Source organism: Sceloporus undulatus, chromosome 2 (genome assembly GCF_019175285.1).
Source record: "Sceloporus undulatus isolate JIND9_A2432 ecotype Alabama chromosome 2, SceUnd_v1.1, whole genome shotgun sequence".
Taxonomy (NCBI): Eukaryota; Metazoa; Chordata; class Lepidosauria; order Squamata; family Phrynosomatidae; genus Sceloporus; species Sceloporus undulatus.
In genome coordinates, this window is record NC_056523.1 from 127071915 (window position 1) to 127086262 (window position 14348).

General features: G+C 40.1%; 1 protein-coding gene across 1 annotated transcript in view; it reads left to right on the forward strand.

Annotated features, from left to right (window-relative positions):
- The window catches only part of LOC121920402 (dynein axonemal heavy chain 9-like), a 195274-nt gene that overhangs the window by 92699 nt on the left and 88227 nt on the right, over window positions 1-14348 (forward strand). Inside the window, exons 18-19 of the mRNA XM_042447539.1 lie at window positions 5264-5434; window positions 5937-6059. Of these exons, the coding sequence (XP_042303473.1) occupies window positions 5264-5434; window positions 5937-6059 (294 nt within the window). The remainder of the gene's footprint in view (window positions 1-5263; window positions 5435-5936; window positions 6060-14348) is intronic.

The following is a 14348-nucleotide window of genomic DNA, read 5'->3' on the forward strand; positions in this document are numbered from 1 at the left end:
TATTATTATTATTATTATTATTATTATTATTATTATTATACATATAGCGCTGTAGACATAGCATACTCAAGCAAAGATTCTTCAATGCAACAATATCCTGGACTTTTAGAAGTTTATTTCTTGTAATAGGATCACTGACTAATTTCTGTGAAGAAGTCTGAGGCTGGAACATTATAAGGGCCAAGAAGATTAGAGTCAGTGCTTAAAAGTTTCTTAATGATCAGTAGCTAAGTCAGTTTTTCAACATCCTTTTTAAATTGTGGTGCCCTGAACTGGACACAGTATTCCAGGTGGGGCCTGACCAGAGCAGAATAGAGTGGCACTATTACTTCTCTTGATCTAGACACTATACTTCTATTGACATCTCCCATTTTTCTTCCTCATTGGAACTGTTTGAAATTGTGCCTTCAGTATCTCCCTTTTGAGAAAATCCTGTTCACCTTGAACCCCCTTCTCTTTTAGTATTCCTGACCATGGGATTACCATCAGTATTTCTCTAAGTTTACTAAAATCAGCTTTCCTAAAGTCTAGAATGTATGCCTGACTATGCCTGGCTTCTTTCCACTGTATAACAAACTCCAGGAGAAAATGGTCACTTCCATCTAAGGATCTCACCACTTACACTCCATTAACTGGTCATCCCTGTTGGTTAGGATCAGATCCAAAATAGCTGATCCCCTTGTTGCCTCTTCCACCTTTTGGACAATGAAATTGTCTTTGAGGCAAGTGAGGAATTTGCTAGACCTTGAGGGTTTGGCTGAGCTTGACTTCCAGCAAATATCAGGATAGTTGAAGTGACCCATCACTACTACATCTCTCCTTTCTGAGTGTGTGGTCATCTGTTCTAGAAAGGCATCATCCAATTCCTCCATCTGACTTGGGGATTGTTTCCCTCCCCTTTAATTCCCTCCCTCCATAACTGTCATCCTCTGGCCTGTGAGGGAGTTGACCAGGCAGGCCCAGCTCCATCAGGACTAGCCTGAAGAAAGAGGCTCCTCCCTCCATAACTCATCTTCCGACCTGAGAGGGAGTGACCAGGCAGGCCCAGCTCCATCTATCTTGAAGAAGAAGAGCCTTCCCTCCAGTCCATCTGCCTTGGTCCAGGCCTCAGAGGGAGAGAAGAACCACTGGACCTCATCCCCTTTCCCACCACCATTCCCTTCTCCTTTTGTGTCGTGTCTGTTAGATTATAAGCCTGAGGGCAGGGAACTGTCTAATTAAAAATAATAATTGTAAGCCACTCTGATAGTCATTAGGGCTGAAGGGCAGGGTATAAATACCATAAATAAATAAATAATAAATTTTTATCCAGATGCTCTCCACCTGGCTTCCAGGACTGATGTCTTGGATCTCTTCACTGGTGTAAATGTCCCTGACATATAAGGCTATTCCTCCTCCTTTCCTGTTCGGCCTGTTTCTCTTAAAATGGTTATACCCCTCTATATCTACATTCCAATCATGAGACTCATCCCACCAGGTTTCAGTGATGCCTATTATATCGTATTTGCTTTGTTGTACAGTGTTACCCCGGGTTACGAAAATAATTCGTTCCGCCGCTGCTTTCGTAACCCGAAAGGCTTTCGCAAGCCGAAACCCCATAGGCGCTAATGGGGAAAAGCCGCGATTTGGTGCGAAAAAGCGCCGAAAAGCACCAAAATTTCTTTCGTAACCCGAAATAACCTTCGTAACCCGGAACAGTTTTTTTCAATTGGATTTTTTCGTAACCCGGAAATTTCGTAAGGCGGCGCATTCGTATCCCGGGGTAACACTGTACTAGGAGTTTGAGTTCATCTTGCTTATTTCCCATGCTCTGTGCATTAGTGTAGAGACACTGAAGACCATGGGTCCCCTTGATTTTCTGCCTGTGTAAGTTTTTTTGCCTCCCACTTTTGGGTCCTTGCACTGTTTGTCTTGTTCCCTCCATGACAGTTTGACTATTTTGTCACATGATCACACTGAAGATTTTCAGATGATATCATGCTTATCCAGAACTTAACCCATGAAGATCCAGGAATACTCCAGCAACAAACAATTAATGGGACTTCCCTGTGAGTGGTTTGTTGCTGGAGCATTCCTGGATCTAAATGAATTAAGTCCTGGATAAGTGCGAAGTGTTTGAAAATCTTCTGGACGACTGTGCAGCTTTCCTGGGAGTGTGCCTTTTGCGCCCCCCCCCCCCCCCCCCCCCCCCCCCCCGCCCATTTGATAATATTCAATGAGACAGAACTAATGGTAAAATATATCTTGGCAATCTGACCTCCTCCCTGGGCATGGGGGCAGTAGATTTTTGTTGTATATAAGAGTATTTAAATAAGAGATGAAAGACTGGTTTGAAGTGCTGGGTCTTATCCGTGTCCTTCCAACTACAGAAATTAGGCCAAATATGCTCACTGATTTGTGCTTTTACAATTACCTGCTCCCCTCCATGAACAAGATCAACACATCCCCCAAACTGCTTGCTTTTTGAAGAAAGGGGGGGATAATATTATATTTCTTTCAAGGATTTTCTCACCTCAGTTTCTCAAGGCCCTATATTTCCATTTTCTATTTTGTTTAGCAGTCAAAAAAGTTTTGCTCACCACAGCAAGACTCATAATAAAAAAGATTTACCATACCAGAAACATGAGGGAGTTCTAAAACTGTGTTTTATCAAACTGTAGGATGCAACCATGCTGGCTGATGGAGTCTAAGAGTCTAGGAGTTGCCAAAATAAAATAAAATAAAATAAAAAATAAAAAAATAAAAAAGAAAGAAAAAGAAAAAAAGAAAAAGAAACTTTTTCAAGCTATGGTCATGAGAGAGAACAATGGGAGGAATGCACATATGTATACTGTCCCAACTGTGGCTTTCACCAGTTTCCTCAGTGGTTTCTGGATGGTTGTTCGTGACTGTGAATGGAAGTTTTTTTCACTTTGCTGCCTCGAAGATCCTGTGTCACATGCAGATCTCTGCAGTGTTTTGTTTTGAGCAAGGTCACCTATCCTCAACCTATCCTTGTTTTGCTGGCCTGTGGACCTTGCCAAAGAAAAAAATCTGGACTGGCTTAATCTTCCAGACGTAATTTGTGTGAATTTGGCCTTTGGATAAAGTGTGACACAGGAAAGATTATTTGTAGAGTATTTATTTGCTCTCATTCCTTCTGTTTTTAGCATCCATGATATGACATATTAAATGAGAAGCTCATGTGAATCAATTGGTTTAAAAGATCTGTTGAATAAAGACAAAGGCTGTTGCCACCCTGCAGAATTAATGCAGTTTGGTACCACTTTAACAGCCATTGCTCTATGCTATGGAATCCTGGGATTTGTAGTTTGTTCTGGCACTTGAGCTCTGTGACAGAGAAAACTAACTATCTTTAAAACTGCAAATGCCAGAATTTCATAGCTTGAGCCATGGCAGTTAAAGCAGTGTCAAAATGTAAATCCAGCCAATGACCCCTTTAGAGAAAAATGATGATACATCAGTTTCAAAATATATCGAAGTAACAGCACCCCTCTCCAAATTTAAACAGACCTTTACAGTCTTCAGTCAATGGCATTTGAGCAAGTTTTTAAAAACATTTGATGTTTAAAATTTTAAACTATCCTATGAGTAGTTTAGTAATATTTCCCATCTAGACATAATGCTGCTATCAACTGCTAATAGTTTATATTTTTTTGCTGAGTCCCTGAGTTCTGAGAAACAACAAACTCCCAAGGGCTAATGGAATGTATTGGCTGGCATTTAACTCGAGAACCAGCATCTACCATCTTTAATCAAACTCTAACTTCCATACACATATACACCAGCAATTTTTCCTTTATATTTATTTTCCTGAGCAATCTACGAACGCTTTTATGTGTCTTTCTCATTTTTATCCGATTTTTTAAAAAAAATCTATTTGTTTTTCTATTTCTGATAAACTCAGCGCAGGCAAGAATGCCCTCAAGGGAATCTTATATGAAAAATCTAATTCTTACAGTCTTCAGTAGTGCGTAGCCATTGGTTTGGCTGCAGTAAAGACAGCAACATTTTTCTTTTATTGAAGTTTATGTTTTGAGTTGTCTCTAGAGGGGATAGAATAAGAGGTGCATTTTCCCCAGGGAATCCAGTGTCCTTCATAACATCATTTTCAAAGGCGTTGATTCAGTTGCCAGGAAAAATGGATATTTTGTCAAAAACCTTAAATTAGACATCATATCTTCATTTGTTTTCTTTATCCATCTCAGACCAAGCAACCTACTCTCTGGACTGTAAAAGTGTTGGAGATAATGATGTTCTAGGCACATGTAATTAATATAATGTGGATATTATTTTCCAGAACTAAATTAGTTATATAATATATAGTAGTCAAATGTGTTGCAGTAAGTCTGCAATATTATGATTATGAAGCTGTACATTCAAATGAAGCTTGAGTCATCTCTTCTGTCTTTAAAATGATGGGAGCCAGAAAACGGATGAATTGACAGCTAATGGAAGAAGGAGCTATGTTAGAACCTCACAGGGCTTGAGGAAAGGAGAATCTATATGAGACTGGAAAAGAGAGAGGGAAATCCAGTAACAGGGAGGCCAACAGAATAAGTGGTGAAAGAGGGTGAGGCAAGCAGATGGCTGAAGATTGTAGACTGAGTAGAGGTAAAAAGCAATGTGGGGCAGAAGTGAGAAAGGAGAAGCCAAGAAGAAAACAAACTTGAGCTACAGAGCCTCAGAAAATACCGTTTTAGAATATACCTTCCAGAATCTCCTAACCTGGCCGACATCCATAGGTTTTTTTTTTGGGGGGGGGGTGGGTTGTTTCGGGCTATGTGGCTATGTTCTAAAAGAGTTTCTTCCTGACGTTTTGCCAGCATCTGTGGCTGGCATCTTCAGAGAATGCTTGCCTGGAAAGGAGTTGGGTATGTATATACTGTGTGACCCTGGGAAGGCAGGAATGATTTGCATGTGTATTGATGCCAGCCACAGATGCTGGCGAAACATCAGGAAGAAAGTCTTCTAGAACATGGCCACTGAATAAGACTTCTGGAAACTGTAATCCTTTTTCAACACTCTGATTGGGACATTGGCTATTGAAAGCCATAACCTTTGATGCTTCTGTTCCAATAATAAATACCAGAACAACATTTAGTAAATGGCTGGTTTCCTTTAATGATAATTTCCAAGATTAGATGGAATCAGACTCAGCATAGTATGTTTAAAGCCAGGAATGTTTTTAAATTGACTGAAAAGTCAACATAGCAACATTCATTCATGCATGCATCCCCCCACCCTTTCTCTCCACATATAGGCATTCAGTGCTGTCTTCCAGAAAGCTGTTGCAAGAGCATCTCCAGATGAAAATCTGCAAGAGCGAGTTGCCAACCTCATCGATAGTATCACCTGCTCTGTGTTCCAGTACACAACTCGTGGGCTCTTTGAATGTGACAAACTGATGTACATGGCCCAAGTCACTTTCCAAGTAAATGGCTGATGCATAGTACCACCATTTTAACTCTTCCATATTGTCTGCTGGTATGAGGTGCTCTCTCTGTTACTGTATTTTGTTCATCATCTCCTAAATGGAAAACACTTTGATTCTTCCAGTGAAAGGTAGACAGTCGCCTCTATACCTCTCTTTTCTGGTTGATCTTGTGCTTTTATTGTTAAGATTCTTACTCACCTACAGTGTTTGGGCACTCGGCCTCGAAAAAGTTCACCATCACTGAGTGTATAGTATTTTATAAATGCCTATAAAGGTTAATTCAGATGAAAATGATTAAACAAGAATGTCTGCAATTCTAATACACTACTCCTACTCCACTTGTGGCATTCTGGAATGTGTTGCTTTATCTAGAGATAGAGCTAAATCTAGATCTAGATATATTTAGATATACTCTTTCTAGAAAGACTATTTTTCAGCTACTCTATAGTCTATAGTAAAGTCTCCATTTCCTGCAACACTATCTGGGTTTTCATTGCAGGTACTTCTGATGAATAAAGAAATCAATGCTATGGAACTTGACTTCCTCCTACGATATCCTGCTCAACCAGGAGTCACCAGTCCTGTAGACTTTTTGTCAAGCCAGTCCTGGGGTGGCATCAAGGTAGTTATTTTAACTCAGAATAAACAACCTGGTTAAATATGGGGCTAGATTATAAAATTCTAACATTGATTCACAGTTGGTTTGGAAAAGCCTAGTCAAAGGTGGCTTCTTTTCTAGAGGAACATTTTGAGTAGGGTGCCACAGGGCTCTTGTACTAGGTCTGATGTAGTTCAATGCTTTTATTTTTGCCTTTTCTGAAGTAGTCTAGTGAACCCTTATCAAATTTGTAGATGATACAAAATTGGGAGGGGAGTGGCTAACATTGAGAAATTAGGAATGAAATTTAAAACGATCTTGATGCTGTAAAATCAAAAACTAGGCTGAAACTAACAAAACTAGTTTTAAAATATATAAATGCAAAGTTCTGTGTTTAGGCCAGGAGTGGATGAAGTCTGGCCTTCCAGATGTTGTTGGACTGCAGTTGCTATAAGCCCTCATGATTGGTTATGGTTTCTAAAGCTGATCAGATTTACAGTCCTAAAATATCTTGGAATGTACATGTTCTACCTCTCTGATTAAGGACTTTATCACATGAGGCTAGAAAAACAGAATTTTAATGGAATAAAAACCTCTTTGATCAGTACATACCACACAGTTTTGTGTCCATCCTGCTGTTGCCTTGCATTTCATTTGTTACTAAAGTGCACCTTTTCACTGACAGGCAAAACCCAGCAGTAGGTTCCCAGTCTCACTGTTGTTTCATTGCTACCGTCATGCAGTAGGTCCCAGATTGTGGAATGCCTTGCCGGAAGAGATCTGTCAAATTTCCAGTCCAGACAGCTTTTAAAAAGCTGTTAAGACTGATCTCTTCCGGCAGGCCTTCCCTGCATAGAACAATCGGCTAATGATTTCTCCCCACCTTAAGTATCATTCTACTATTTCCCTGTAGATTGCTGTTATTATCAGTATTTTAATAATTGATTTTAAATTTTAATGTGTTTAATCCTTTTTTAAGGGGGGGAGGTAGATAGAGTATTGTACAGACTTTATGTAGTGTATATTGTGACTGCCTTTTAATCATGTAAGCCACTTTGATTGTTCCTGAAGCAGAAAAGCGGGGTACAAATAAAAGTTTTATTTATTTATTTATTTTTCTGCTGCATTTTCTCTTCTCATGCAGACATGTGGTGTGAGAGCTTGAGGAGAGGAGCAGCGATTGTGGTTGCTAATAGCCTCTCAAAGCTGACTGTTTTGTGCAGATTCACAAAGCAACCAGCTTCAAGAAGCAGTTGATTCGGTGATGATAGCCTGTCCCCCTTTCTTCCAAAGCACAGGGGTGTTGTGTGAATGTGCCCACAGCAGTGTCGAGTTTCGGAAGGAGAGGAACAGTGATTGTGGCTGTCAACATTCACACAGCAGCTGGCTTCAGGAGGCAGTTGGCTCAGCAGTGATCCTTGTCCTGCCTCTTGGAAAGTAGCATTTGGCAGTGAGGAAAACAGATCCCGTGACCATGGATTGTCAATGCAGGGCCAATGTGCTATCACGGGGAAACATGTGATATGAAATGATGCCAAACCAGTATGCTTCCATTCTTAAACTAGCACAATTGTGGCGAGACAGCCATGATAAAGTTCTTGGGCAGACATCTTGGACACAAATTTGCAAATGCACAAGATGAAGAAAACCCTGTTTTGGCAGTACTGTGTGTGCAAGGATTATTGGCTTTTTAGTTGACCATAAACTCAATATGAGTCAACAGCATGATGTGGCTGCAAAAGAAAGCAAATACAATTTATAGTTAGAACTGTAGCTTCTAAGTCATGAGAAGTAATGGTTCATATAAGACATCCTCTGGATGCCACTCTTTAAGAGGGATATTAAAAAAAGAGGAGGGCAATGAAGATTGCCAGAGATCTAGAAAATAAGTCTTATAAGGGAAATTGGCAGGAAATGGATATGTGTAGTAGATAGCTGAATGGTTTTTATATAAAAGAGAGCAGAAACTTGACTTGGCTTTGTTTTGAGTAGATGGAGCAATTGAGCCAAAACCACTCAATAGATACAGCCCCCTGCTTGCATCACTAAGGCCTCATTCCCATTTACAAATAAATCTATTTGTGATCCGTACTGATGGATCGATTCAACAGTGGAGCGTGGTTCACACTGCATTTGCCCTGATCGCATTTTCTTGGTGTAAAATAACCCACTTCTCGTTTGCATTGACCAGTGATTTGATTCCAGAGGGATCCACTTCAGTGGGCAATCATCTGATCACATCATAAAAAAGAATTTATTCCAATCTGCATCCTGTTCACACTTGCGCTAAATCGATTTATTGCAAAAAACACGGAAAAATTAGTGTCAAAAAGAAGAGGGTTGAATGGGTCTAGCATGCCCTCACTCTACAAACTGCTTCAAACCGGTTTGCAAACTGGTTAAAAATGTAGTGGGAATGAGGCCTAAATATAAAATCATTCCAGCAAACTGTTTTGACTCTGTGTTGCTGAAAAACAGTGCTAGAACACAAAAATTCCATCCCCACTCCCCTAAACTTCCACTGGTTCCTTTACGTCTTTCCTTTATCTGGCAGAAAGTAGGCTTAGTTCAAGCTATTAGACAGGGTTAGATTTTTAAGACTGGACAGCAATTTGTAGGTTGGCAATAGAGTGGTGGTGGTTATAGTGGTAGCACCTAAGCTTTTGCGGCTGTCAGGAAATGATACTTGTTGTCCGAAACTCCACAGTGATTTGGAAGTAAACACATTCAGTTAAATCTGATGGACTGAGTTTGTAGGAAACCTGAGTTACTTTCCTCCCTCTATTCTATCTTAAATCTCTTGGATGCTACAGCAGAGTAACAAACCAACCCATGCATAACAATCATACACTGTTAGAAATAAGCCCCACTGTGCATTCAGTGGCTTTACTGCTGGCTGGGGAAACAGGTACAGAATTGCACCTTCAGAATCATAGTCTGTTTCTTATGTAAACTTAGGAATGCATTCTCAATTGTTTCTATGTGTCCTCTAAAAAGCTGGAATCTTTTTATTATAATAATATTTATTAACATTAAAAAGGCAAAGCATACATAACTAAAAGCAAACAGCTCAATTACACACATAACACATAACACAAATAACACAATTCTAAACTATACTAAAGCTGGAACTTTTAAAAGTATATTGTACGACTTGGAATTTTGGCTCAATATGCTGTATAGTAACCCAATGGAGTTACTGAACTTCCTACTACATGGTAGCAATGTAATCTCCTGGTCTTTCCTTGTATCTTTCTGCAAGGAAAACAAGGCATAATGCTCGCTTCTTAAACTATCTGATGTACGGGGCTGGCAGAGTATTTTCCTCAGTGTGCCAGAGGCTGTAGTCATATTAGTGCCCATTGGCTACAACTGTTTCTTTTTCTCCCTGGAAATTTATCCAAGATCACCAGCCAATGCTTATAAACCAGCACTATTGCATGAACCACCACTTTGAGTTCTGCTGTAAAACACAGAGTGGTACTTATTTCTGAGTAAGCCTGCTCAGAAGTGCATTGCAAAAATTCCACAAAAAGTGATCTATAGAGATTCCTGATTTCTTATTTCCATCTCCCTTGTGTTTTATTAATGCTTTATAACCTATCTAGCAAACTAAGTATTTCTCCTGTTTTGTGATATGTATTAGTGTTGGATATATTTATGAACGCTCAGGATGAGCCTACAGTTTTATTTTATTTGGGCATTTATTTGATTACTTTAGACATGTTAGTCTGTTGTTTTCTCAGACTGTACATTTGGTGGGACAAAATACTAAAAGCACAAAAGGATTGATGGTGCAAGAAAGGGAGATATGTAATATAGTGAACCTTTTCTAGGTGAACTAGGAAGTTTTCTAAATTTAAGCTAGTAGAAGTATAACCCTACTTCTGAGTATATATTCAGACATCGGCCTAATCTGTGGGTGATAGCTATCCTTGCAGTATTCTGTCATTGGTTGAAAATTACCATGCTTGATATGTCCTTTACAAAGGAATCCCATGGTCTAAACACCAAGGGCCATACTGTGTGTAGTTTTTAAACCACAGTTACACTGGGAAAGAAGCTGCTTTGGCAATACTCACCACACGATGCTGCCTCTGACCTATAGCTGCCCTGTCCCTGACCTGTCCCTTTTCATTCATGGGGAGACCTGTGAATGACCTGGCAATCACACAAGTCCCCAGGTGCAAAATGCTGCTCTCAGGGCAGCTGTGTGATTGCCAGTACAGTGGTGCCTCGGGTTACGAAATTAATTCGTTCCGCCATTCCTTTCGTAACCCGAAAATTTCGTAACCCGAAACACTTTCCCGTTAGCACTGGAAAGCCTATAGCTGCACTTTGCAGCATTTGAATTTCGCGCCGAAATGAATTTCGTAACCCGAAAAATATTTCGTAACCCGAAACAGTTTTTGCCAATCCAACTTTTTCGTATCCCGGAAATTTCGTAACCCGATCATTTCGTATCCCGAGGCACCACTGTAATGTGGTGTCAGCGGCTGCTCCTCCCCCACCCCCTCCCTCTTGCTGTTCCAAAGCACCTTTTTTACATTTCTTTATCTTTTCTATTTATTTTGTTTCTCTTTTTTAACTTGTCCCAGACATAGTCTGACCAACGAACCAAAGGCTGATTGCTTCACAGCTGATAACAGACACCAGTAGGTAATGAGCAAGGAAAGCCACAGATTATTTTACAATTCAGCACTTACTTTACTTTAGTACATACAAGCCTTAATTCCCAAACAGAGTTCCTTTACAAGCTTCATGTCTAGCAGGAAAATTCAAAATATCCAAGTCAGATAAACGATATCCAGGATCAAGCACAATGCAGGTCAAGGACAGAGTTCAGGAACACAGTGGGGAGCCAGGTAGGTCAAATAATTTCCAACAGCTAGAGGGCAAGGCTGGGAATGCATAAATCAGTAGCTCAATGCAGCTGCTGCTTCATTAATTGCTGCTTCCTATAAATCCTCTGAGACCTCCCCAAGCCCTCTCTTTGTTGTCTTCACTTGGCAAAGGTAGGTAGATAAACTGTAATGGTGCTATTACTGTTTTTATTTCCATGGAGCCAGGTCTTCCCTGTCCCTGCCGCATACATATTCCCCGTGTACATTGAGGCAATGGAGGAGACTGTCTACTACAGTGATTCTCAAATTGGGTGATACTGCTTGGAAACAGTGGAAAGTTCCAGTGGGGCACTGAGGGAAAAGGGGGCAGCAGAGAGCATTGGGAGAAAAGGAGGTGGCAGAGGAGGGGGCTTCAGTCAAGATGTTAGCTCACAAGAAAGACAAGGGGATCCAGAGGCCTTTAGGACCATGGTGAAGATGAGGGTTGCATGAAATTTCTCTTTTCCAGGTATTTTAGAACCACTGCACAGGCTTCTTGATTGCCAAGCCCAGCATGGGACAAGAGGCTTATTGTTTGCTACTCATCCAGCTGCTTAGTTGCTGCTTGCAGGGTGACCAGATGCAGAGGGAGCAGTGACCAAGATTACTTGTTTTGAATTTGCAGTAGAACAGTAGACCTGATGTCAAGAAATAGGTGTTGGGGGGCTCTAGGGTTGTCGCCCAAGAAGAAAGGGGCTATTAGTTTGAAAATGTTTGTGGACCACTGGTCTACTGGGAGGAAGACAGATACCACTATTCCTCTTTAACTCTCCAGAATTATATCCCCCTACATTAAGGAGGTACTGGGGGAGAAACAGACTATGTGAGGATTGTAACTCATCTGGAAACATACCTGGGAAGGGATGCAAGGGGTTTGGACACACCGACATCTAACAATACACTCCGCATCCCAAACAAAACACCTATAAACGAACATACATTTGCAGCCTTTATACTGATCTCCCCCCCCCCCCAAATTAAGTTAGGAGAGTGTTTGGACAGGAACTCAAGAAGAAATGTCAAGAACCATTAAGAAGCAAAAGTAAATGATGTGATCTAAATTAGCACAAATCACGTTTGGATGAGCTTGTTGTCTAAATGGTTTAAAGCAACAACAAAGTGCTGATTTTAGTTAGATGTCAGGATACACTGCTTAAATATAAGAGCAATTTGACAAGAGAATCATTACATGTCATGGGTTGGAGTAGGTAGATGCTCCCTCATGGGATGTGTTCAGACTGGACAGCAATCTGTTAGTATTTTCTTTACCAAGCAGGAGGCTAGACTAGGTAGTTGACAAAGCTCCTTCCCATTCTGTGATTTCAAGCAAAACTCTTTAAATAGTAGCAAGTGCAATGTTGAAATACTTTACTGAGATTAATATAGCAGTTTTATTGAAGTCTACAATGCCACGCTCCAAGTAAGGTCATTTTGCAGAGATACTGTTAGATTAACCAATGATCTTTTGCATTATAACAATAAAGATGAACTGGATATCCACCCACCTACTCTCTACATCATTCCCAAGAGCTGCAAAAATATTCATTTTAACATCAATATCAGCAAATTGTTTTGCACTATCTTTCACAAAAGGAGACCGTAGAGTCGAATGAAGCACGAAAATGACCCATGAAAGCCAAATTTGTCTTTGTCCTGGAAAAAGAGCAACTTATTACATCTTTATAATGGAAACTTCACACACACACACACACACACACACACACACTATAAAAGGAGATATTTCCCTGCTTCATCAGCTGCAGAAAAATGTTTGACAACTTGAGGTTGAGCCTTAAATTTCTACAAAATGGGATTGGCAGGAAAAAAAAGTACAGTCTCATCATATCTGTGTTGTTATCCATCAAATGCAGGATATGGATTGAAAAGGCAATCAAACAAGAGAAAAGTGTAAACAGAGGTGTACCCTTGGACACACACACTTCAAACTACACATTAGTGATGACCTGACTACCTTGGAAAAGTCATAAAATCCAAGGCAAGTTATAATGTGTATTTTTTGCATATGACCTAGTCATAATAACACACAGGAGATTCTAGGAACAACTAACCAGATCTCTGAAGATATCTGAAATATCAAGGTAAAACTTGAATTGAGAATTACTAAAATCAAAACAAGGCTGAAAGTCAAGCCAGCTTCTGTTATGAAGCAGTGAAGTTGGAACCTACTTCTGAGATCTCATGGCCCAGTTGCTTGCTTCTTTTTTCAGTTAGGAGAATGGAGAGGCAATGAAGGCGTAGATGGAGATGACAAGCAAAAGACTTCCTGGTATCTTTTCTTTGGACCAGTCTTGGGGAAGAAAGTCTAAATAGATCTAAATAGACTTTTCCTAAATTAATCTCTCCCAAATTGTGACATCTTAAGTGAGAAGTGTGTTTCCTCTTCAGATTAGGTGCGTTTCCTTAAAAAAAAACATGAGAAGAAATGTCTTGATTTTGGCGTAATGCTACAATGTCAGCCACCAGATTAGCAATAGGCAGCTGCAAACAGAAGATAATGCATGATATTGGATGTCAGCTGCAAGATTTAGACACCTTCTCTCCATTTTTCACCATTCTTTTCTTGATTGTGTTAAGGTTCTTTATCCTTTTTTATACTTGCATATGTATTTGTGTTTTTTAATAAGTATTTCTTATTGATTAAGAACTCTTTTCTCCTTTTCTCCTTCTTTCCCTTTCCTTCTCCCTCTCTCTGGTTTACACATGCATATCAATAGTGAGTGCAGCAATTGCTGAAACAAAGCTGATGAATCCATAGAGCTCTCTGAAGGTTTGTTTGTCAGATGATTCTCTTTTACCATAAGTGGCTCTGATTCCTTTTAAAAAGCCATTCTCTCTCATCTGCCTTGTGTACCAGCCCTAAGATACCTTGTCTTGGTTCCATATTAGCTTTCTGTAGATGTTGAAAATTCAACCAGATCGCTCTGTCTCAGTCCCTAACCTCCTACATGTCCCCCTTCCTTTCCTCACCTGTCGCATACTCCTGCTAGGAAAGTGGCAACATCCAAGAATTAGCTGTGCTACTGACCATTAAGAAACCTTAGCTCCATCTCGAGAAAGAAGGGAACTCTGCTCCAAAAGCAGAGGCAGACCAACTATTGATGAGATTACTGGACTGAGGCTCTAGAGATGGAATTGAAGTGGAATTGCAACAACTGGTTCCACCATTTCTTGCATGACATCAGCACTCATCTGTTTTTGACCTGTTACTCTACCTATATTATTGTGCAATTTTGCATTAACGAGAGAGGCCCATTAATGATTTCCAATATTTCTACATTCACGTAATTGTACATGTGCAAATCACTTTAGTGCTACTGTAGCAAGATGACAAGGTTCATGTTGTGAAAGTAGGTGTGTCGTTAATGTTTATCACACTATGCTCTTAAAGAGGTACTATTCCAGTGTGACT